We start from the raw sequence: 23,322 nt of genomic DNA, 5'->3' as shown, positions 1-23,322 counted from the left end.
TAGTCCCTGGAAAGCATTGTTCTTTGGGCAGTAGAGATACCCAGATAGGTACTCAAGCTCCGGAGAATAATAATAAGCTACAAGTCCACGAATCAAGCTAATATCTACCAGCCATTAGGTACCTATCTACGGAGTAAACATAGGCTACTCCATACTGTATCGTCCCGAGCTACATCTGAGTTCTCCGTACTATATATCACCAGCTACAGGGCCATCGTATTCGATCGACATCTCCGCCAAGATTGCGGCATGCAAGGGACACTGTCACTAACGAACCCTCGGTATTGGAGTGAGTGGATGGAGCGATTCCACCTAGATCCCTCTCCACGGATGCGGGACAAGTACTCGTATAGACTCTTCATGCGTAGGGTTATTTCTTATTCGTACAATACTATGAATAATCTCAAGAGGCGAAGATTGCAAGAAGGCGTCTAGCTGCGAATCCAGCCCTGGGTAAGTATCTCAGGCAGCATCCATTCCGTGATAACCACACACTTCTTTGACGGCATAAACGAGGATAAGTAGCAGTGACGCGTGTGTCTGCCCTTGGTGCCCAATTGATATCCATCAACCTCGCTTTCCTCCCTTCCCTTAGCTTCGTGGCGCATACTAGGCTCTCTTGGGGTATCGTCCGCCAGCCTCCAGATGCATCTCGGCTTTACCTCCGTCCTCGATATCTTGGCCGACTCCTCGATCTGCTTGGGCTTCGACTATAGCTGCTCCTGGAACTGTAGCTTGGACTTCTTCTCCTTCTGCGTGGTGGACTCCGACCCGATGGTTGGCGACGTCTTGGAGGGCTTCTCGATGGTGATCTTGAATAGGACGGAGACCGCCTCCGTCGTCTCGGTGGCGAAGGTGACCTGGAATATGCCGTCCGTGGCATGTAGCTGTCGTCATCTGGGCCTCTCCTACCTCCTCCAAAGCCTCCTCTTCTTGGTGGTGGGCTGCGATATCGTGCACCAGGTGGTCCCCGTGGAGGAGGTCTGTAGCTCGGAGGTGGTGGAGCTGGTCTTGAGGACCGGGCTGGTGGAGGAGATCGAGAAAAGGCACGACGGGGTAGAACAATGCTGACCGAGATGACCATGCCATCCAACTGTGCTTCGTGCATGTGTGCTATTGCAGCTTCTGATCCAGTTGGATGATCGTAGAGAATATAAGCTGTACCGCGATTTGTCATGACTATTGCTGGTCAATTTCAATCTTGCCATTTCCAGATCGGCATTATACATACATTGCTTGTTCAGGGGGAGGTCTATTGACTCGATGCGGCCATACGACCCAAAGATCTCGCGCAGGTGTGCTTCGGTGACGTTCTTTGTCAATTTTTCCACCACGATTTTAGAGCTCTGGGCTCGACGGCTCTCTCTGCTCGGGCTGCGCGTGTAGCTGCGATCGCGATATGACCTTCTGTCACCTCGACTTGGACTTCTACTCCGAGATGTACTGACACCGTTGCTTCTGGCTCGCCCATGACCATTGCGTCCATCTCTGAGTGGCGGTGATCTCGAATAGGATCGCGAGCCTGATCTCGGCGAGGGGGACCGGCGAGCAGTAGGCGAACGACTGTGGTGGCTTGATGGGACTCGCCGTGCAGATGTAGGAGTGGCAGAGCGCGCAGGTGAACGGCCTCGAGGAGGCGACGGCGAGGCCATGTTGCGGCTTTAATAAGAGTTCCGCACGCGAACAGGGAATGGCCACACTAAGAAAATAACGATCTATTTCTTTTTGAAGGATGGAGTAATGCGACCATAGAGGTTGGGAAGAGTGCAAGTGCAAACAGTTAAATGTCTTCGAGACTGTTGGGTTTATGTCCCCAGAAAATTGACAGTCACAGCGCGTCATTCTCGGGCCATTAGCGACTTGTAAATAACCGAATGCACTTCACTCTACGGAGTATCGAATACCACTCAATCCTTACTAGTCTCCTTTCTCCTCGACTACATTTGATGCTCACGAGAGCATCAAGCTCACCAAACATGGCCCTTGGTCTGCTTGATTCCAATCACATTGATATTTCGCCACAACAATACCCCAATAACACCAGCAGCCCATACAGCGGTCCCAGCAGTCAACAACATCTTTTGTGTATCCGCATACGCGTGCTGGATTGCGGTGCGAGTTTCTGAACCTATCGGATACGATAATTGCGTCTTGAGGTCTGCGTATATCAGAGGTAGATTTTCCAGCTCTTTCGCCGGCAGGTAAGCGGCCAACTTCTTGGGAAGGATGTCTTGCCAAATAGCCGAGGCGATCGTCAAGCCAACGGCACCGCCAACACTTGCAAACATTGACAAAACGGCTATGCAGACAGCAGTATGTTGGTGTGAAGCTGCCGCTAGAATAGCAATCTCATCGCATATGACGACCACACCGGAGCCAATTGAGAGGAATATCTGACACATGACAATGAAGCCTATGTTGGCGCTGGGTCCGAGAAAGTTGATCATTAGACCCACGCCCAGAATGTTCAGGGGGACTCCAATGTACAAACAAACAGGCTTGAAATGTCCGGTATAATGTATCAGAGCTCCCACGCCCACAGAGCATAAGACAGAACCAACTGTATATGTTTGCTGGATATAGCTCGCGTGTGTGATACTCAGGCCATTCACAACTTGCAAGAAGGAACCGAGAAAGCTTGACCAACAGTAGTAGCTCAAGAATAGGATGGCGGACAGAACACATGCCCCGAAGGCGGTCCTATCCAACAGAAGGGAATAGGGCAGCAGTGTGATCGGGGCAAAGAACTTTTCCCAAACCGCGAATGCAACAATCAGAGACACTCCAGCAGCTAGCATGCTGATGACAAGAGCAGAGTCCCAGCCCTTTGCTTGAAAAGTATAAAGGTCAAAGGACAACAGGAAAAGCGCAAAGCCTGCAGATACCAGAAGCAGACCCATGGCATCAAATTCGCGACAGTAGTGGAGAAGTGACTGTAACATGTTTCGTTCGTTGTTGCTCTTCGGCATGAGTCCCTGCTTCTTTGCCTTGAAGTAATTCTTCAAAAGGAGGCCCCAGAGCGGAAGCGCCACCGCCGGTACGAGTATCGTAAACATGGCAAACGCCCAACGCCAACCGGGACCATTGAGGAAACCCGTTGATATTGGACCACCTAACCAACAGGTGATCAGGTTTGGTGTACTAACAATGGCTTGCATAAGACCCCTATTGCGGAGATTGGATGTGTCGGCGACAAAGACGGACAAACTGTACTGGAGACCGTTGTTGCCGACGGTATAGAATACCTGTGCAGCCGCATAAGATTCGACGTTGTCGCAAGCCGCCATCATCACGAGTCCGATTGTGGCGATAGAGACACAGAAGAGATACCCGTGGGGTCGGCCGAATACGTCGAGGATTTTGGCGAGAGTAAGGTTGGTAACACCGCCAATAACGCTGCTCAACACGCTCACAGTCGGTGTCAGCGAGTGTAGCGCAAAGGCTGAAGTGACATAGGGGTTCAAGGCGGCCACAACGCCCCCAAGCATTCCCTCCACAAAGTAGGTGATCCAGAGCATGACATAGGCAAATATCAAAGCCTTTGTCGTCCAGGCGATGGTCGTGGCTTCGATAGCTTGGACACCGGCTTGGACACCGGCTTGGACACTGGCTTGGACATTCTTATCTGAAACCTCATTTTCATAATTCACTCCGCTGGGGGGTTCAGCTTCGATTAGGGTTACTTCGGCAGCCTCGACTGGTTGTTGTTCCTGAATTGCCATGGTTTGGTTGGGAGGAGGTTGCCAGGACTTATCGCGCATAGCAAAACGAGGAAAGAGTCCAAAACAATGTCAACAGAGACAAAGCACCGATCGATATCTGGAAGTAAATCGACTGTCAACAGGAGGAGGCCCGGAATGTTTTAATATCCAGTCATCACCGACGACTCGAATCTCTTGAAAGGTCCCCTAAAAGGAAACTTTCTGCTTGAAAGCCCATCGCCATCTCATGCTGTACATATCATTGGGCGCGGAATCTGTGCAGTAAGGGCTGAACATGCTCTGGAGTACCATGCTACGGTACCCTCTGATACCTCGTCTATGTGAGCACATAAATGAGAGTGCTCTCAGGCTGTGAACTGACGGGAGGAGGACAACTCCCGCATTACACTAAAACGTATGAGGCAAACTTGCCTAGGTAGGTATCTATAACTTGCTCACCTGCCAAAGCATTTCCTTTGGATAACTTGCTCATTCTGCAGGTTGACCTCTCTTCTCGCCATCTTCCTGAATCTTAATCTACCCAGAGCAATCAGCATGCCCTCGTGGATTTTCATACACCAGGAAGCTATCCACTGCCACGCATCAACCTTGAGATGCGCCCCAAAAGTGTTTGTCCTGTGAACTCATGACGCAGGTGACTTCTGCTGCTGAGGCTTGCTGAGTATCGAGGCCGGATATGAGGGACTTGCAAGCAAGCGCCAAACGAAGGTGGGCGTTCACTACCAGTGAGAACGCCTTTTCCAATGCTTGTTCACCTCTTTCATCTAGGGTCACAAGGCGACCAAGTACCATTATACTGCCACGTACTTTTGAGAGTTTCTTGCCGAGCAGAATCGGCACAGCGGTTTGACTAAGCATCCGCCAATCCCGCTAGAGGATCAATCGGAAGAGCAAGTCATCCCTAAATCAACTCGACGGAGCTACCCAAGAAAGAGAGTGCCATAGGCGACCCTCATTGATGATGTCAACTCCTTGCATACCGATTTGTCTCTATACAGACTTTCTCCGATCCTCAACCGATGGACAACAGTGCGGCCGCTCGTCGTCTAAACGGTTCAATCGGCAAATTAGCGGCTTGAATGTCCCCGGTGAAATTTCTAGCTATTTTCCGCCAGTGTTTGTTGTTAACCTCGATGCTCCCCAACGTTGAGCCAATATCATGAGCCTCTTCTTCGCATAAATGAAGCACTACGGGCGTCTATTCTTTCGCTCGAGTGCCTCTCAAAAGCCTGGAGTGACTACCCGTGGTTTCTGCAGCTGCTCTTCTTTGCCGGTGTTCCTGTGAGCTTGTCGCAACTCGTGGAAGGAATTAATTGACTTATATCCGTGAGTCTTGAAACGACGACGACGACTATCAAGGATAGCCCGGGCTTTTCGAGGAGAAGATCAACAATATGTCATTTATACTCGCGTACCGAAAACCACGAGCAAAGCTTGCGCGAGCCCCAAGCACTTCACAGGAGGAACGACCATCTCCAAGATCGATCCTCGCCCACAGAAAGCTCCTGGCCTTCGAAGAGCTCCCCGGCTGGTACCAGGACAATCACTTTTTGAGGTCGGGGTACCGTCCAGTTTCTGAGTCGTGGTTGATCTGTGCCTACTCGCTGGGCCACCTGCACAATGAGACGATCAACATATACACCCACCTGGTCCCCGGTGTCGCCTTCATCTTGAGTCAGGCCATTATATATCGATGGATATACAATCTTTACCCCGAGGCGTCCGTCCTGGATCATTTCGTCTTTGGGTGCAACGTAGCGGCGGCCATGATCACCATGACTTTATCGGCCGCCTATCACACTTTGATCAATCACTCGATGCACATGTCCAGCTTCATGTTGCGGGTCGACTACGTCGGTATATTGGCTCTCATCTTGGGGTCTTTCTTCTCGGGTATATATGTCGGTTACAGGTGTGAGCCCCGACTGTGCTGGACGTATTGGACCATGATCATCACCCTCAGCGTCGTCACGTCGGTGCTCGTCTTGCACCCTCAATTGCAGGGGTTGAAGTACCGCGCCCATCGATCTTGGGCGTTTATATTGACGGCCCTTTCGGGATTCGCCCCCATAATCCACGGACTTTTTCTGTACGGGTGGAACGAGATGTTGGTCAGATCGGGTATGCAGTATTACCTGTTGGAGGGTCTCGTGTATGGCGTCGGTGCCTTCTTCTTTCTGACGCGCATACCCGAGTCCATCTGGCCTGGATCATTCGACATCTGGCTCTCCTCACACCAACTCTTCCACGTGCTCGTGGTGGTTGCTAGCCAGGTACACCTTTACGGCGTTTGGGTCGCCTTTGATTGGAATTATCATAACATCAGGGCTTGTCCGGTATAAGCTCTTTTTAGCACGGAAGTATATGGTACACGTGGTGTAAATAAATCGGCACGTTTTCCAACGTTTGATCCATGAAAGGAATACCTGAATCACATCATCTTTCAACGCTCTACCCGTAATTGAGTCGTTTAGGACCTGGTTTGCGCCGAAGTGCCTATTTATTCCTCTTTCTCTCTACGACGCGGCATGCTAGTCCACCCCGTTGTACCGAGTAGATACCCTGACATCCACAATCGCAGGACCATCGCATGATGGTATAGTGGGAAGACGTAATCGCTCTTGCTATAGTATACTGTCTAAGATACCCTTGTGGTTGCGACCAATGATACAACTGGCTCAGAAGTACGGGTTCGGTATGCACGCGGTCCTTGGCGAATGCCTCATTGGTTCACTGCTGCCAGTAGTACTAATGTCCGCGCTATACGAAGACCGCGAGACACAACTGCGTCGTCGTAACGTAACATTGGCTTTTGGAAAGGAAAGACTTTTGAAGCTATTCCATTGTTGTGTTGTTCCTACTCGGTTGGAGATAGATATAAAAGGCATGACAACTTCGCCTGAACTTCTACTTCTCATTAACAGCAATCCTCGAGATCCTAGCATAAGTACCTTCCTTGCTTTGCCGGCATAACTCCAAGACCATGGTTCGCTTTACCATTCCTCTCTTGTTGAGCAGTGTGGTTGTCGGTGCCACTGCTGCTGCTCTCGGGCAGACATACATCCAGTATTCGACGGTGACGGGTTATTTCCTTCAAGACGACAATTCTACCAATGCCACCGCCTTTGACTATGTAAGTGCCCAAGTGTATTACCATCGGCAGGCACTGGAATCTTTTTCGCGAATTCCCATATGCTGACAAAAAGCGTGAAACCGCAAGACCGCGTCCAACTTTGGTCTCATCAATCAGACATACCCCAGCGATGACCCGCAGAGTGCAAAGTCATTGACACAGTGGGAGAGGTTTGCCACATTCGTCTCGTCCCTCAATGACAATGCGGCCAAGAATGTCGAGTACAAGGTACTCTTCATGGGTCGTCACGGAGAAGGGTATCACAACGCTGCCGAGTCGTACTTTGGTACGCCAGCCTGGAACTGCTATTGGGCTCTCCTGAAAGGTAACGCTTCGGTGACCTGGGCGGACGCACATTTGACGGAAGCGGGTATCGAGCAAGCTCTCAAGGCGAATGCGTTTTGGTTGTCGCACATCCAAACGCAAAAGATACCTTTGCCGCAGAGCTACTACGTCTCCCCATTGAGCCGATGCCTCGAGACGGCAAATTACACATTCAGCGGTCTCCCGCTGCCGGCCAAGTATCCCTTCCTGCCCACCATCAAGGAGAAACTCCGAGAGAGCATCTCGGAACACACGTGCGACCACCGCAGCAACAAGACCTACATCCACAACATGTTCCCGTCTTGGAACTTCGAGCCCGGGTTTGCCGAGTACGATGAGCTCTGGAATGGCGTCACGGAGGAGACCGACGCCGCCCAGGATTTCCGATCGAAGCAGGTGCTGGACGACATTTTCTCGAACGACTGTTCGACCTGGCTCAGCTTCACGAGTCACTCGGGTGAGATTGGTTCGATATTGAGGGTGCTCAAGCACAGATCGTTCTCGTTGAACACCGGCGCCGTGATTCCTGTATTGGTCAAAGCTGAAAAGTTCAGTCCGTGGGAAGCAACGAGCACCGTCTCTGCGCCTCCGTGGTCGACGAGCGCGCACTGCACCACAGCTCCGGTCACGAGTATCAGCACAGGAACGGCTAAAGGCTGCATTTGTCCAAAGAGTGCCGCGCCGGTGACGACGGCATTGGCCACGTTTCCTACAAGTGCCTAGGTAGATAGAACAGGCGGGTTTCGATAATATACCAGAGTAGAGGTTAGAATATCCAAGAGAACATGCCAGATATAAGTGAGGTAGTCCGTATGTACTCCGTACTGATGGTATGTAAAATGCCAAGACCGGCAAGAATTGCCCCGAGTTGCACCCGCGGAAGGTACGAGCTCTTGTCGGCTCCTCTGGGGTCGCTAATCCTGACGAACCTGGCGAAGCTGCGCCAGAGCCCCGATTGCATTATCTCGCTATCCACGTCCTTTTTTCCTGTCCACGGCTCACCTCGCTTCTATCGTGGACAAATATGTACAAATTGGGTCGCCGTAGCTTGGGCCCGGCCTTGAAGGCTGTCAGGGTACGTTTTGGGTCTTGGAACTGGCCAGGAATTACATGCTGATAAGTAACTACAAGAATGCACCTGTCCGCAGCTCGATCCAGCAACGACGAAACCTCAGTATCCACGAATACCTCTCGGCAAGACTGCTGAAATCGGTACGAAAACCCATCATAACCAGCGGAAGAGGGCAATTGAGTTGTGCTAATATACCCTTCTTAAATAGTACGGCATTGGCGTTCCAGATGGAGAGGTTGCAAAGACAGCCCAAGAGGCCGAGACAATTGCGAAGAAGATTGGTACTGATGTCTGGCGCGAAGTTCTGGGAATGTATACTGATGATTGCAGACGGAGATGATATGGTCATCAAAGCTCAAGTCCTCGCAGGTGGTCGAGGCAAGGGCTCTTTCGATAATGGCTTGAAAGGTGGTGTCAGAGTCATTTACTCGTACGTGACCCCCATGGGCAGTACTGCCTTTGTTTCGATGCTGACCCTGCACGACAGTCCTACAGAAGCAAAAATGTTTGCTGAGCAGATGATCGGACACAAACTCATCACTAAACAAACCGGTGCTCGAGGCCGCATCTGCAACTCGGTGTACATTTGCGAGCGTAAATTCGCCCGTCGAGAATTCTACCTTGCTATCCTCATGGACCGTTCAACCCAATCTCCCGTCATTGTCGCCTCGTCCCAAGGTGGTATGGACATCGAGACCGTAGCAAAAGAAACTCCAGATGCCATCATCACCACGCCCGTCGACATCAACACGGGTGTGACCGACGAGATGGCCAGGAACATTGCAACGCAGCTCGGATTCAGCGAGCAATGCATCGAGGATGCAAAGAATACCATTCAGAGACTGTACAAGGTTTTCATGGACAAGGACGCCACACAGATCGAGATCAATCCCTTGAGCGAGACGAGCGATCACCAGGTTCTAGCTATGGATGCCAAATTGGGCTTTGATGATAATGCCGAGTTCCGTCAAAAGGAGGTCTTCTCGTGGAGAGATACAACACAAGAGGATCCTGATGAGGTCAAGGCTGCAGAGTAGGTCGTCTCCGTGCGCTCTTGTTGAGGGCAGATGCTAATATTGGGCTTAAAGGCAAGGTCTTAACTTTATCAAGTTAGACGGTGACATTGGATGTCTTGTCAATGGTGCTGGTCTCGCCATGGCGACTATGGACATCATCAAGCTGAACGGTGGCTCACCCGCCAACTTCTTGGATGTTGGAGGTGGTGCCACCCCCGAAGCCATCAAGGAAGCCTTTGAGTTGATCACCAGCGACCCCAAGGTCACGGCGATCTTTGTCAACATCTTTGGAGGTATTGTCAGGTGTGACGCTATTGCACAGGGCTTGATCCACGTTGTACAACAGATGAACTTACGACTACCCATCGTATGCCGTCTGCAAGGCACAAACATGGAGAAGGCAGCTGAATTGGTAAGTACTCTCTCTTCGTCCTTTTTGACGCCCTGTATATGCACTGCAGTCCACTGATACGCTGTTGTCATCCAACACAGGTCAACAACTCCGGACTCAAGATCTTTTCCATCACCGACCTTCAAGATGCTGCGGCCAAGGCCGTGGACTTTTCCAAGATTGTGAAGATGGCAAGAGACATTGATGTCGGCGTTGAGTTTACCCTCGGTATCTGAGTCCCGGTTCAGGTCTTTTCTTCTCGTTCTCGAAGTGAATTGATAGTCTTCAGGGTCACCTACCTAGCCAGCTTCTTTGTAACTCTCTTGTTAACAATATCACCAAAAATACCAATACCATGCCAATATATTTGATTTCACGAGTCAATTCTACAATTTATACGGAGTGTTCCGTACATTCTTTTTCTTACTCTACTATGCAATCCACCTCTTGGTCCTCCTAATCCTCCCCCCTCGACTTCAACGGCTCCCTTCTACACAAGACAACAAGAACGATCGGGTCGAAGAAAGAAGGGTATATATCTCGGTGGATTTTCTCACCCGAAGGACTGGGCAATCGTTGTAGTTTTGTTTTACCCTAGGTAGTTTGTACGGGAGTACTGAGTATGATTATACATGTGCGGAAGCTCATTCGGTACCTATGTTGGAAGATTCTTTCTGTCAAAGTAACTGTGAGAATATGACTTCAACTCCCATATGCCTAAGGGTATCAGATATCCTGTAACACTTCCGGAAATGTACTCGATTCTGTCAGTGACTTACTTTCAGAAAGCTCTCTCTCTCTACCTACTTTCCTCTACTTTGTCCGTGTCCCTTTTTTCTTCAGAATGATTTGATTTATTACATCCTGACCCGCTCATCATTTGCTATAAATACTTGGTCCGGCACGACGGTAATACAAGTCTAAAACTCATGCTTCACTTCCTGGATACTTCCAAAGGCAGGCACTTTTGCTGTCCCGGCTACGTCTCATGTCCATTTTCTTTTGTTTGTTACTTGCTTTTCCTTTCTTTCCTGATACTCGTCGTCTATTTCTTGCTACATCACCATGAATTTAGCTCAACATCCTGTTGTTTCTTCCGTCTTTCATCTTCCTTCTTTTCTATCTTGAGCTGTCTGGATCGGTCACAAGTTGTTGTAATGGAGAAATCTACCCTTCTTCCAAATGTGGGCCCAGGGAAGAAAGAAGAGAGGATCCAAAAAAAAAAGATTGAAATGTCAATGTGGCGCTTTCGTCGACGGACTGGAAGACAGGAAACCATACCGAGCGACTAATCACCGTCATTAAATTGTCCAAGGAAGAAGAAAAAGCAAAGCCTCGAAAGAAATGTCTGACCTTCTGATCCGCTCTGCATACGTGATGAGAGAAAGAAAAAGCAAGGAGCCCACAATGGACCAGAAGACGTTGGTACTCTCGGCCTCGAGGTTCGACAGGTAAAAACCTCTTCGATCGTGTACAAGATTTCCCGGCCCGTGAGTGCTCGAAAACTCCACCACGTCAGTGTGGGAAAAGCTTCCGACGCGGCCGCGACTTCTTATCGAAACCCTCTCTGTGCCTCTTCTGAGCTAGCTGGACTTTGCCCTGGTCGTTGCTGAGATCGCCCAGGACGGCTTGCAACATGGACGCTAACTGGACCAGTCCATTTTTGCTGGACAGGATCAAAGAGAGGTCGAGAGTTTCTTTGGCGTTGAGCACGTCTCTCCGATGGTCTCCCAATTTGATTCTTGCCACTTCTAGGATTTCCCGGGCCTCGGATGCCGCGTAACGCGTGGTTTCCGAGAGAACTCGGCTGATTGCGAGCAGGTCCCCGTCGGGTTTCTTGAAAAGGCCACTTGCCTTCTGGATCTGTTGCCCCACGTCTCTGCTCGCAGTCATTAGGCCACCCTCTACCTCCTGGCTGAGGTCGGCCGTCAAAACCAGAGTATTTTGACATCCATCGATGTTTTCAATGAGATGGAGCAATTGCTGGTCAAGGACCTCGAGAAGACCGACGATCCTGTCAATCACCTGAGACTTGTGCGCTCTTGACAATCCCCACCACGATTTTCGGTCCAGTTCCTCGGCTTTGGTCACAACTTCCGCGACCGTTTCGAAATTGGCAATCATGACCCTGAGTATGCGGTTCGTGTGGACGGTAATGTTCCATAAGCATTGGTTGCTGTTGTAAAGTTCATCCCGATATAGGAGCATATTCGAAAGAAGGGGTGTCCTCCCTGCAAATTGGACGCCCTCGTAATATCTGAGGAGGAACCGTTCCCGTGTGAGCGGAACACTTGACAACTGAAAGTCGGCGATGTATGGGTACAAGGAGACCGCCACACCAGCGAATTCTCCAAGCTCGACGCCTGTTTCATTGAATACAACAAGACTCGTAGTAGGAGCAGTAGTAGTAGTAGTAGTTTCAGAGGCTGAGCTTGAATTTGGACTGTATTTCGGGTGGGAGCAGAAGGATAGCCACGGAGCGAGACACAAAGCAACCTGGCTTGCACAGAGAAGGTCTTTGTACGTGGATGGATCCGTCACGAGTTCTCCGAGGCTGAGAACCGTGCTAATCAGTCCTCCACGCTCGGCCGAGCTGCCAAGAGTCTGTGTGAAGGTAGCAATGGGGCTGAAGACATTTCGTAGTGGGACTATGTCGCCAAGCTTGGTGATGTGGTTGACCAGAAAGCCAAAGGTAGTCGAAACTCCTGCCCAAGCTAATCTTGCAGGCCTCACAGACGACGCAGCCCAACCATCGACCCACGCGAGGCAATACCAGACTACGGCTCCCAGTGCCAATATTATCAACAAGAAGATGAGATACTTGTCCTTTGCGAGGTTCTCGGCCGCAGTGAGTAGGACGTTGATCAAGCGTAAGAGCAAGGCGCAGCAATTCTCTGAGAACGACGACAACAACGACAACAACGACAACGAAGACGCCTTCGGAGTAGAGTTTCCCGAGACAGAGCCGGAGGCTTTGCTTGACTGAACAGTTTTCTGCGTAGTGGGAGCAGCAGCAGCTGTTGCTGCTACCGCCACCGCCGAGGACCGATTCTTGAAGGTCTCCAGAGACGGGCAAGGGCTGCTGTTGGGGTGGTAACTACCTTTTCCCTTGGCCATGTCATGCGCATGAGGCATAGGCAGCATCTCTGAGTCCGGAGTATCTTGGAAAGAAGAAAAAGAAGAAGAACAATTTGGGTCGCTTGGAGCAAGTCCGGTCACCGGGGTGACCTGGCATTCCAGCTCAGCGGGTTTGGCAACAACGGCAGCGCCGATCTCACATTCCGACCCTGATCCTGGCATTATTGTACGAGGAGCACCTCCACCCGACATGGCTGTGGAATGTGGCAGGGGTTCGGAAAGGAGAGAAGGGTCCTCGGAGGGCACCACTGCCGACGAAAGCGCTGGGGTGACAGCATTGTTGGGAGGCTTTGCAGGTTCCAGCTGACGGACTGATTCTGGAGAATCTGCTTGCAGACATTCGCGTTGTTCGGAGACTGGTAGACCACGGCATTCCTTCTTCGACTATCCCATCTCCTCTTGTGCTTTATCAGACATGATGTTGGTTGAGTTGAAAGGGGGAGGGAAGGGGGCAGGGCTTGTGATATACGTGAGTATCCGACAAAGATCCAACGAAGTACCGTATAGTGATTGAACGACCGGGTTGAGGAGTATTGTCCATGAGAGAGGAGACCGGATGGGCAGCGAAAAAAGGTACGGGCTTTCATACGGCATACACAAAACTCATCGTGATGCCAACTCCGGCAACCTGAGAGACATCAGAGGCGATTTTCCCCTCCCCATCATCTAACTCACCTACCTCACCTGAATATCTTGCCAATCGCCCTGCGGTGGTAATTAGTTATGCGACCGGGGGGAGGGGTTTCCAGATGCCAGGTTTTTCTCTCCTTGCAAAGATTGCCATCAGACATATTGATGTTGGCCAAAACAAAACTGGCTCTTCGTGTTTGTTAGATGAAGATTTAGGCAAGGCACTAAACCCAGCCTGTTATGGAATGGTTACACGAATGAAGCCGTGTTGTAATTGGCAAAGGCCATATCGGGATGGCTGTGTCATTCAACCTTTGATTCCAACCTCAGACAAAAGGTCAGAGTAATTTAGAAGCCAGAGAGAAATGGTTCGGAGGGGCGGTTTTTAGATATGAGCCTTGCTGACTGACACGACGGCGATAAAACATCTCCTCCAGCAAAGTACAGAAGATGTCTAGAGGACGAATGATTTATGGCCCGAAAAAAAAGATAAAAACGAAAGTAACGTTGTCCCAAAGCAGCAAAAAAAGAAACGAGTTTCTGGTTGGACGTACGGGGCTGAGATAATTGTTAGATGACGATACATACAATACAACTTTAGAGGAGGTCAACCTACATTTGAACCCCGGACCTTTCACAGTCACATCCTTGTGTAGGAAATGCGAAGCGAAAATCATACCCCTAGACCATGCGCCCATGTTGCAACTCGGAGTGCAATTCTAGGCCATGTTCAGGGCTCGAAAATTATTATACTTTCAGATTGTGGACTCCACGAAGATTACATCATCCACTCTTCCAAGCCACTTGCCGTTGTTCCCGAGATTCGGAAAGGAGAAGCCTGGAGCGTGGGGCAAAACTCCCTTCCATCCAATTGATTTTTTTCTTCACGGATTCCCGGCATCGTGTCACACCGCAGTGCCTGGTCCTTCAATGGGGTGATTAATCGCTTCCGTCAACGACGACGACGAGGGTGAAATAAGCGTGACAATAATGATGATGGATGGTGGATTGCGGGAAGCCGGCCCCTCCTTTTTTTTCCCAAGAATGCAAATCGCCCATTCCCTTGGTTGCCGACCATGGGCTCTTTCTTTTGTCGTGCACCTGGTTGCTGCAAGTTCTATTAGTTTATTAGCGACCTTGGTCTTCCCCGGATGGATTTGGAGATAGGCCGAGTATTCCAGAAACGCCGCGTGTTGCGTACGAGTACAGTTGTACCCGACGATCCGTGATCTGCGGCGGTGCAGCTTTCTCCCTCGCTCTCTCTCGGGGCATCTAATGGGCGGGCAGTCTTTTTTTTAAGGGCAAGAGAAAAATAGGGAGAACATTATAACCACGGTGCCCACGGCATGTCGCCCGTAGTCCGTCGGGCTACACTTCCTCCCAATGTCCATGGATACGTGATGCAAAGAACTGGCACCGGAGAGCTGCACCACCACCATCATCCAGGTGACGAAGACGGCTGCCTCGATATAACTGCGAGGCCATATCTGGGCCACGAGGGTTGGCGGACTCCCACCATCGAAGAAGACTCAGATCTACCACCGGTCCACTCCCAGTTGATCCGCGAATATTCCCAATATGACCCGGTGACGACGACGCATCACCGTGAGACCATGGCACGAACCGCCACCGGCCGGGGCGACAACGACAATGACGACGATGATGATAGAGAGACAGAGGTCCAGTGCGACGACGACGGTGGCGACGATGAGGCCGAAAAACCCAAGAACCTGTCCTGGAAGCAAAGGATGCAACACGTCACTTGGGCATGGTTCACTCTGACCATGGCCACCGGTGGTATAGCCAATGTGCTGCACGATGGTAAGGTTTCTACGTTTGTTGTTTTTGTTTTCTTTTTGACTACTTTTTGACGCGGACAATTGTTTGAGACTGACTTGGAAAAAATTGATGCCAAATAGTACCATACAGATTCAAAGGCCTGTATACCATCGGCCTCATCTTCTTCCTGTTAAACATTGTCTGCTACCTCATCATCTGGGCCATGATCATCACCCGCTTCGTGCTGTACCCTTGGACTTTCAAAGCAAGTCTGACCCATCCCACCGAGTCACTTTTCGTCCCCGCGTTCGCCGTGTCGTTCGGGACGATCCTCATCAACATCGTCGAATACGGCGCCGGTTCGGTCGGTGCTTGGCTCCAACACACCGTCGTCGTACTCTTTTGGTTCGACTGCGGTGTCGCCATCGGCCTCAGCATCCTCATCTACTTCATCCTGTGGTCGACGTTGACGTTTACCATTGCGCGGATGACTCCCGTCTGGATCTTCCCTGCGTACCCCTTACTGATCGTAGGCCCGCACGCCGCGAACCTTTCCGAGAAGATCAGCAACATGTCTCACGCCATCCGGATCATCATTGCAGGGTTCACCATCCAGGGAATCGGGTTCCTGGTCTCCCTGACCATCTACTCGGCGTTCGTCTATCGACTCATGACGCAGAAGTTGCCCGCTGAACCTCTCCGGCCGGGGATGTTCGTGTCCGTGGGACCGTCGGCCTTTACGGTCAGCGGCACCATCGGCATGGCCCAGAACCTCCAGAAGGTCATCGGCTCCAACCCGACCTACGAGTTCATGGCCGTGCCGGGCCTGTTGGCCGCGCGCATCCTCCGGCTCTGCGCGAACTGGATGTCACTCTGGTTGTGGGGTCTGGCGTGGTGGTTCTTTTTCATCAGTCTGTTGTCCAACGCGCAGTGCCTGCACACCGACCACCACATGCCGTTCGCCATGACGTGGTTCAGCTTCATCTTCCCCCAGACGGCCTTGACCACAGCCACCTTCGCCGTGGCCGAGGCGTTCGACGTCGACGCCATCAGGGTCATCGGTTGCGTCATGACCGTCGCCCTGATCTTGGCCTGGGCCATGGTGGTCGCGTGCATGGTCAGGGCCATCGTCAAGAAACAGGTCTTGTGGCCCGAAAAGGGAGAGGACAAGACCGAGGGAGGCTTCAAACCCGTGCAGCGGACGAGGACGAATCAATCTCGAGCGGAAGCTGGTTCGGAAGCTTGACATCCTTTTCTGAATGGTTGTTTTCGCATATACTGGTACAGCTGTTTTGAGCCCATTTTGTTGTCATTGAACACGAAAAGTTCACACAGGATAGAATGATCAACTACATTGTGTGAAAACGACCACATTGAATATTACTTTGTGTGAACTGCGCCCGTTTCCTCAACATGTCGTTGGTCAATAGCCACTTGAGCACGGCGTGATTGGATTCTGAGTCCATTGATAACAACCCAAAGTGCTGCCTATCTTTCTATGGGTCTCATTGAACTCGGCTGCCAATCTGGGCCTCTCCAGAACCCGGTTCGATAATCTAGAACCTCAGCAAGATGTCGCCATTTGGGCCTGAGAGGCGATGACTAAGCCAGTCCGACTTACAGTGGGAGGCGGTCGGCTCGGCCTTTCCTTACAGAGTTGTACTCGACATACGACAGACGTGAACTCTGCTCCAAACCCCATTCCTACTTCGACGGATGGTCGAAGGGTTATTGATCATCTCTCTTACACCGAAAGCCCTCCGCCTGCTCCTGAGTCGGTACGAAGGGAATCACCCGCTAGATTTTAGAACTCAAAGTTCAATAACAGAACTTCTTAAAAGCCGTGGGAAGCGATTGTATGGTGGGCAGAATCACATTGTCGAGAAACAGCTATTCAATAATAAATACCAGCTTTGTTGATGATCCGATCGATTGTCACCATCTCATCAGTCAGACAAATTCTCGCCATGTGTCGTCAAGTTTACACAAAAAAACCCAACCCATTTGTTTCCACCTGGCCATGTGTGTCCTGGGTTATCCAATCTCTTTCCCAACTCTTTTTCTCTTTATTTTTACATGGCGTACCGAATGTAAATGTTCTGGCGATCGGTCTTGTCCTGTTGACCCAGCTCCCTGGCCAGGCGCACGCGGTCTTCCTCGGAAACGCCCATCTCGACCATGAGGCGGTCACGGCGCTTGTTCTCCCACATGTAGTACAGACGCCAGCAGAGGAGGACGAAGAACTGCAACCCGAAACAGGCGGAACAGACGATGGTCCCCAGGGTGTACCGAGGGGCGTCCTTGGTCCGGAAGACCTGAGAGCCGACCATGTTGCCCGTGCAGTAAGCGACCAAGGTCATGCCGGAGGAGAAGGAGTATTTTGTCTTGCCGAGAAAGTTGGAGGGTACTGTTGTAGACATGTCAGTACGTTTGGTGGGCTTGACGGGGGTTGAACCGCGTGGTCGCGGCAAATGAGGAGAGGGGACACCGAGAAACTTACGCAAACTCCAGGCCACAAAGGTGGCGAGGTTAAAAACGATCGTCAACATGAACATTCCCCATTTGATCCACTTGTACTGTGGGTCGTTTGGTAGTAGAGACATGGCCAGCATGCCCGCAAAAGGGATAAGACAGCAGGGCAAGGTAATCCAGAGACGTTGGTTCTGGACCTTTTGTGTGTACCACGCCACACCGATGAAGAGGAAGGTGTAGACCGAGATACGAGGCAGACCGTACAACATGGACTGATATGAGTCAAACCCAAAGGATTCGTACATGAGGTATGCGAACGAAGTGATGCCACTGTTACGAACGACGTCGGTTAGTTATAGCTCAAGGACAAAAGATAAGCATGTAGAGTCGGGAATCACTCACCCGTTGGGAATGCAAGTGATGAAGGTGTTGAGGAACGAAAAGTAGAATTGAGGGTCGCGCAGCGCCTCCCAAACTTGGTCCCAATCCCATCGTTTACCGGTGGTGTCTTGACCAGCGCCGTTCTCAATAACACGGGCAGTCCTGTTTATGTCTTCAGTCAGTGCGAGTCCACTCCATGGGTATGGAGAGTCTTGGAAGTTGGAATAGAACATACGCGATACGCTTCTCCTCGTTGCTCAACCATCGCACTTCGTGGGGCGTTCCGAGAATGAAGAAACTCCAGACCGAACCGACGATGGTGAGGGCACCCAGGAACAGCGAGACGCATCGCCAGGCGGCGAGGCCAGAGTGGTGTTCGGCGTGTCGGGCGATGCCGTACAGGATCAAGTTACAGATGACGGCGATGACACCTTCGGACGACTGCCACAGGAGGGAACGGCTGGAGTGCTCTTCGGTCTTGTACCAGGCCTGGGTGATTTGCAGGAAGCCGGGCTTGACGGCACTCTCGAACATACCCTGGAGGGCACGCAGGGCAATCAGGGTGGCGAAGTTCTGGGCGGCGCTGATGCAGATGACGCACACGCCCCAGCCCAGCATGTAGAAGCTCAAGGTCCAGCCGACCTTCCACCTCTGCAGGATGTAAACCGACGGGAATTCGGCCACCAGGTATATCAAGTAGAAAATGGTCGTCAGCCACTGGTACTGTTGGCCGTGGAGGTTGGTGTCCTGGCGCATGCCAAACACGGCCTGGATACTGATGGCGTTCTTGTCAACGATTTGGATACCATCGACGAAGAAACTTGATTAAGCACCAATTAGCCACGGAACGACATGAGCGGGTCAAGTTCATGGGGGCGAACTTACAGCAAAGGCATCAGGTAAAGGTCTGCCTTCCATCTGATCTTCTTGTACTGCTCGGGGGTATAATCTAGACCCGGAAAAATATTTCGTCAGTGTCAAAAGAGCAATACGCATTTGCTGGACCAGGGACGCGAGGGCTTACCGGCAGTGTCAATTATATCCCCTGTGTCGAAGTCATGCCCGGTTTGCTTTTCGTCGACATCAAATTCTTTCTCTGGGCGGGCGACGACGTCGCCGGCGAGGGACTTTTGGGTGTTTTCGACAGACATTTTCCTTTCCGAGAGGTGGAGTGGCGAAAACAAAAGTATGGAGGTCAGCTATACCGTGAGAACACTGCCTCCATTGCATTATATATATGATGTCTCGAGCTTGTATGGAGTAGCTGGGTGCCGATATGCGAACGGATACGCCTAGCTCGCAACCATCATGATGGCCTCGTTATCGGTCATCGACTTACAGTGGCCTGGATTCGTGCTGCAACCTCCGAGAGGTCGATTGATGTCGACTACGGCGGGTGTCGAGTATTTTCGGCAATCTGCGTATCGTGCCCTCTGTGCGGCGCGAAAAGCCGAACGCCCAGGTTCCCTATCCGTGGCCCATGACCCTTCGCCCACCCCTGAAAGACGCCACGCGATACAGGATCAGCGGAGATAATGTGGGGGGCCCCAGCAGCAGACCGCTCGTATTCTGGAATTTGGCGGGATAGATAAAGGTACAAGGATACAGTAGAGGTGGGCGGAGGTTTATCGGGTTTCCGAGTATGTACAGTGGCCCCAAGGACGAGCCGAGATCAGTCTGGCTGTCAGTCGCTCTCTGCCGTGGCACTCCATGCTGATATGGGAAGATAGTACGGAGCATGGAGTAATGGTACGGTAGATACCTACAGGGATTGTCCTACGTGCTGGATATTGGGCACGTGCTTTGAGGCCGCACTGATGATGCAGGGCAAAGGATCCAGTAGATAAGCGAATATGAGAGATCAAAAAGGACAAGTAGAAGACAGACTCGAATCTCGACAAGGAAGTAAGCTGGTGTGCAATATCATCTGAATTCAACCAATAAGCACAGCAAAATGGTCTCGTCTACAACACAGAACGGACTAGATTCCCTCATCGAACTGAACAATACTGTACCAGGGTGATGGCGATGGTCGTCGATATGGTCGATATTGAAAGTGCTTAGTCATCCATCTTTTTCCCACAGGTCTTGGCAGGGCTGTTCCAAACGTTCGAAATTCTAAAGATGAATGATATTTTCCTCGTTACTGCAGACCTACAGTACTGACGCTGGCATTCCAAGAGCAAGAGTCCGATGTCACGGGCTTTCGAGGTCCCTATTGGACACGGCCAGACAGTGTCGATCAGAATAACCGAGCCTGAACTACGAGCCCAACAATTGAGCTTGCAAACATGGACCAGTTCCTTTGTCCTTGCCAGGCAGCTCCATACACTTGATGTGCAACCATCTCGCTCGAGCTCATTGCCGATCCTGGAGCTTGGCTCTGGGACTGGACTTGTCGGGTTGACCGCCGCCACGGTGTGGGAGACACCAGTCTGTTTGACAGACTTGGCACCACTTCTCCCTGGCATTGCTGCAAACATCGCCCTGAATTTGAAATGCACCGGGAATCGTGTCAACTGTGGCTCACTTGATTGGGACTCACCGGAGCTGCTCAGCCTCGAGGACGGAAGCACTCTCACCCCAGCCAAAGACCCTGCCTCGGTGATCTTGGCAGCGGACACGATTTATAGCGAAGAACATCCTGAACTTCTGTCGAGGACAATCCTGCGATGGCTCACTCCGGGGCCGTTGGCTAGAGTGATCATAGCTTATCCCTTGCGCGTTGCTTACCTGGATCACCTTCGTGAGTTATGGCAGCTTCTAGAAGCGGGAGGATTGGAGGCTATTGAAGAAGGCAAAGAGCAGGCAGATGTCAAGGACTGGGACGACGAATGCTTGATCGAATGGTGCGTTTGGCGGTGGAAGTCAGACAATAACGTCTCGCAGCGGCCATGAAATACGATCACACGCAAGGACGCGTTCTTGAAGAACTTCAGCTTCGGTAATCAAAGCATCGTTGCTCCTGCAAGAGCATTCCATGGCTTATTTGCGATGCTATCTTCCTCTTAAAGATCAGCCGTCGATCTAGAGAAACATATTGTGGAAGCTTTATCTATCCCGAGGATCATGGTGTCATGGATTGGGATGTGACACCATATGGTGCCCAGGGTATGGCGGATCCCAAAAGCAACAGGACTAGCGAATCGACGCACCAAAAATCAACTATTACATTCTCATCTCCCTGAAGCCGGCGCCGGCCAACGCGCACCTGATCCTTCGTTGGCTGTACAAAGATCGACAAAGATCGACAAAGATTTACCGAGCTATTCTTTCACATCTAGGGACATTTGCAATGTTATTTGCTTGTTTGAGGGGGTTGAAGACTCTATATCGCAGCTGTCCGCCATCTTAAATTCGATCAGGCTGTATACTGAGAGCCTCAAATTGGTTGTTGAAAGATCCAGTAAACTCGCTCCTGTCTCGACTCAGAGAGATTTTGCTTGGGCTCAGTAAAAGTGCCTCTTCTGCTGTTGGAGTACTCCCGGACTCCGAACCATCCACATCCACCTCTGGTCTTCCCAGTATTTCGTCAATCTTCCAAGCAATCCTCTCAGCACCTTGCCTTGCACCTGCCAAGTTCGCAGCTCCTGGTCCAAGCCGCAAACCAGCAAGACCACCGGTGAGAAACAATGGAACGTCGTCTTGCCACATCAAGTCTTCAGTAATTCTTGCCAGCCCATTGATGGATTCAAGAGGGTATTCCGTCAACATTCGTTGCATGCAGGGAACATTGCAAATATTCGGAGCCGACCCTGTAGCATATATAACATGATCGATCCCCGACAGAACGTTTTCGGAGTTCGATATTGATGAGAGCCAAAGAGTCCAAGTTTGACTTGTGCCACACCAAGTGCCATCTTCGATACACGTATATGGAAGAATGCGAAGTCGGCCATTTGCAACATGTCTCTTCAAGATCTTGTCATAGGAAGGTGTGATGCTTCCTCCGTTCCGAGCCATTTTCAGCATTTCGAATCTCTCTAATCCCCCAGTTAGCCACTTCAGAAAGCCATTCTGACTCCACAACGTACCCTCATCACTATCTGCGGACCAGAATACTGACATCTGCTGGTTGCGGACCTTTGACACCCACTCGAGATCCACGTCGAAATGTTTCAACTTGTACTTGCCTCGCAATAGCAGGAATACCTTCGTAACTCCTCGTGAGAGAAGTAGATCAGCAATTTGCGCGCTGGTCAACCCTCCTCCAACTACAACCACCGATGTAGGTTGTCTCTCCTTTATCTTGCATGATACATGATCCGGTACACAAGAGGATCCGACCTCTTCGAAACAATGGCACACACTACCCTGGTGCATGTCAAGACGAAGGTGGCAGTCAAGTGGAATCTGTGGCTTGGCACCTGGCCCGACTGCCAATACGACCGTTTTTGAAAAGATCGTGCCTTGATCTGTTGTCAATGCAAACACTTTGGGGTTTGTCACACTTCCAAGATCTCCATAATCTATGTGCTGAACCCGTGCTTGCACTATCATGTTGTGGAGCTGGTAACGATCGATAATATCCTCGCAAAAGTCGTCAAACAATTGGGTGGACGGTGTGAAGTAGTCGACACGGTCTCTATCATCGATACGGAGATGTCGAGCAACCTTCCTAAGTACATTCAGTCGAGCGAAAATTCTATCAATAGCAATCTTCATACTTATCGCGCTTCTTCTTTGTTCGGTGCTTGCTGAGCTCCCTGCCAACAACATTATGGATTTCGTGCAACTCTTCAGCACGATCATGGAAATGCGAGTAGCCTAAAAGTCCGTCTCGATCTCGGGGATCTGGATGGAAAAACAGAGGACTCCGAAGGTGTTCAATTTGCAAGTGCTTAAACCTCTCTTTCCATGCAGACATCCATTGATTTGAATGTGCATCGAGCACAATCATCGACCTTGATGGCGGCTCGGGTTTTGACGAAGTGGATGCGCTGCTTGCTTTTCGCTGGCGTTTCTTCTCGGTCTCAATCGTCTCTGTACGTTTGAACCTCCGCCAATATCTCTCGTGCTCATCGTCGGTGAAGAGAGCTGAGGGCGTTGACTCACGCAACCTGGCTGCGGTTGCTAGTCCGCATGGCCCAGCCCCGATGATGGCGACGTCGTAGATCATGCTTGAGCGAGCACTTTTGAGAAGTATAGAACAGCAGAGGACTAAAACAGAGGATGGTTTACGAAGAAGGCTTGTAGGTCTCTTGGACCAACAGTTCTTGGATGGCAGCTCCCAGTCGAGGGAATGTTTAAGGTCCTCAAAATCT

At 50.9% G+C, this 23,322-nt stretch overlaps 10 protein-coding genes across 12 annotated transcripts; 5 read left to right on the top strand and 5 right to left on the bottom strand.

Annotated features, from left to right (window-relative positions):
- Window positions 1–609: 609 nt before the first annotated feature.
- PV06_00940 (uncharacterized protein) lies at window positions 610–1,652 on the bottom strand (the record flags this gene model as incomplete). Its single annotated transcript, XM_016401504.1, has 3 exons — window positions 610–860; window positions 913–1,179; window positions 1,232–1,652. 3 exons carry the CDS (start codon window positions 1,650–1,652, stop codon window positions 610–612), a joined length of 939 nt encoding a protein of 312 aa, XP_016268557.1.
- Window positions 1,653–1,967: 315 nt separating this feature from the next.
- Window positions 1,968–3,761, bottom strand: PV06_00939 (uncharacterized protein; the record flags this gene model as incomplete). Its single annotated transcript, XM_016401503.1, has 1 exon — window positions 1,968–3,761. The coding sequence occupies one exon, from the start codon at window positions 3,759–3,761 to the stop codon at window positions 1,968–1,970; it is 1,794 nt and encodes a 597-aa protein (XP_016268556.1).
- Window positions 3,762–4,863: 1,102 nt separating this feature from the next.
- Window positions 4,864–6,242, top strand: PV06_00938 (uncharacterized protein). The gene has a single exon (XM_016401502.1). The coding sequence runs from the start codon at window positions 5,117–5,119 to the stop codon at window positions 6,062–6,064; it is 948 nt and encodes a 315-aa protein (XP_016268555.1). The 5' UTR covers window positions 4,864–5,116; the 3' UTR covers window positions 6,065–6,242.
- A 409-nt stretch (window positions 6,243–6,651) lies between these two features.
- On the top strand, window positions 6,652–7,902 carry PV06_00937 (uncharacterized protein; the record flags this gene model as incomplete). Its single annotated transcript, XM_016401501.1, has 2 exons — window positions 6,652–6,855; window positions 6,943–7,902. Exons 1-2 carry the CDS (start codon window positions 6,706–6,708, stop codon window positions 7,900–7,902), a joined length of 1,110 nt encoding a protein of 369 aa, XP_016268554.1. The 5' UTR covers window positions 6,652–6,705.
- A 219-nt stretch (window positions 7,903–8,121) lies between these two features.
- On the top strand, window positions 8,122–10,342 carry PV06_00936 (uncharacterized protein). Its single transcript, XM_016401500.1, has 7 exons — window positions 8,122–8,254; window positions 8,311–8,391; window positions 8,460–8,532; window positions 8,582–8,681; window positions 8,739–9,284; window positions 9,340–9,679; window positions 9,760–10,342. Exons 1-7 carry the CDS (start codon window positions 8,204–8,206, stop codon window positions 9,892–9,894), a joined length of 1,326 nt encoding a protein of 441 aa, XP_016268553.1. The 5' UTR covers window positions 8,122–8,203; the 3' UTR covers window positions 9,895–10,342.
- A 682-nt stretch (window positions 10,343–11,024) lies between these two features.
- On the bottom strand, window positions 11,025–12,988 carry PV06_00935 (uncharacterized protein; the record flags this gene model as incomplete). The annotated part of the gene is made up of 1 exon (XM_016401499.1): window positions 11,025–12,988. The coding sequence occupies one exon, from the start codon at window positions 12,986–12,988 to the stop codon at window positions 11,174–11,176; it is 1,815 nt and encodes a 604-aa protein (XP_016268552.1). The 3' UTR covers window positions 11,025–11,173.
- Window positions 12,989–14,404: 1,416 nt separating this feature from the next.
- On the top strand, window positions 14,405–16,638 carry PV06_00934 (uncharacterized protein). The gene is made up of 2 exons (XM_016401498.1): window positions 14,405–15,247; window positions 15,346–16,638. Exons 1-2 carry the CDS (start codon window positions 14,773–14,775, stop codon window positions 16,449–16,451), a joined length of 1,581 nt encoding a protein of 526 aa, XP_016268551.1. The 5' UTR covers window positions 14,405–14,772; the 3' UTR covers window positions 16,452–16,638.
- A 430-nt stretch (window positions 16,639–17,068) lies between these two features.
- PV06_00933 (uncharacterized protein) lies at window positions 17,069–19,470 on the bottom strand. The gene is made up of 6 exons (XM_016401497.1): window positions 19,083–19,470; window positions 18,944–19,007; window positions 18,294–18,878; window positions 18,080–18,220; window positions 17,706–18,007; window positions 17,069–17,612 (listed from the first exon to the last, which is right to left on the bottom strand). The coding sequence occupies exons 1-6, from the start codon at window positions 19,207–19,209 to the stop codon at window positions 17,278–17,280; spliced, it is 1,554 nt and encodes a 517-aa protein (XP_016268550.1). The 5' UTR covers window positions 19,210–19,470; the 3' UTR covers window positions 17,069–17,277.
- Window positions 19,471–19,895: 425 nt separating this feature from the next.
- Window positions 19,896–23,295, bottom strand: PV06_00931. 3 transcript variants are annotated; one of them, XM_016401494.1, is made up of 3 exons: window positions 22,726–23,295; window positions 22,093–22,676; window positions 19,896–22,041 (listed from the first exon to the last, which is right to left on the bottom strand). In XM_016401494.1, exons 1-3 carry the CDS (start codon window positions 23,175–23,177, stop codon window positions 21,410–21,412), a joined length of 1,668 nt encoding a protein of 555 aa, XP_016268547.1. In that variant the 5' UTR covers window positions 23,178–23,295; the 3' UTR covers window positions 19,896–21,409. The 3 variants fall into 3 exon arrangements, with proteins under 3 accessions (XP_016268547.1, XP_016268548.1, XP_016268546.1); XM_016401495.1 differs by having other exon boundaries at window positions 22,093–23,295; XM_016401493.1 differs by having other exon boundaries at window positions 19,896–22,676.
- Window positions 20,216–21,152, top strand: PV06_00932 (uncharacterized protein). Its single transcript, XM_016401496.1, has one exon. It carries the CDS (start codon window positions 20,252–20,254, stop codon window positions 20,954–20,956), a length of 705 nt encoding a protein of 234 aa, XP_016268549.1. The 5' UTR covers window positions 20,216–20,251; the 3' UTR covers window positions 20,957–21,152.
- Window positions 23,296–23,322: the final 27 nt, after the last annotated feature.

The sequence above is a fragment of the Exophiala oligosperma genome (assembly GCF_000835515.1).
Source record: "Exophiala oligosperma strain CBS 72588 unplaced genomic scaffold supercont1.1, whole genome shotgun sequence".
Classification (NCBI taxonomy): Eukaryota; Fungi; Ascomycota; class Eurotiomycetes; order Chaetothyriales; family Herpotrichiellaceae; genus Exophiala; species Exophiala oligosperma.
This window is presented reverse-complemented; position numbering and strand designations above follow the sequence as displayed.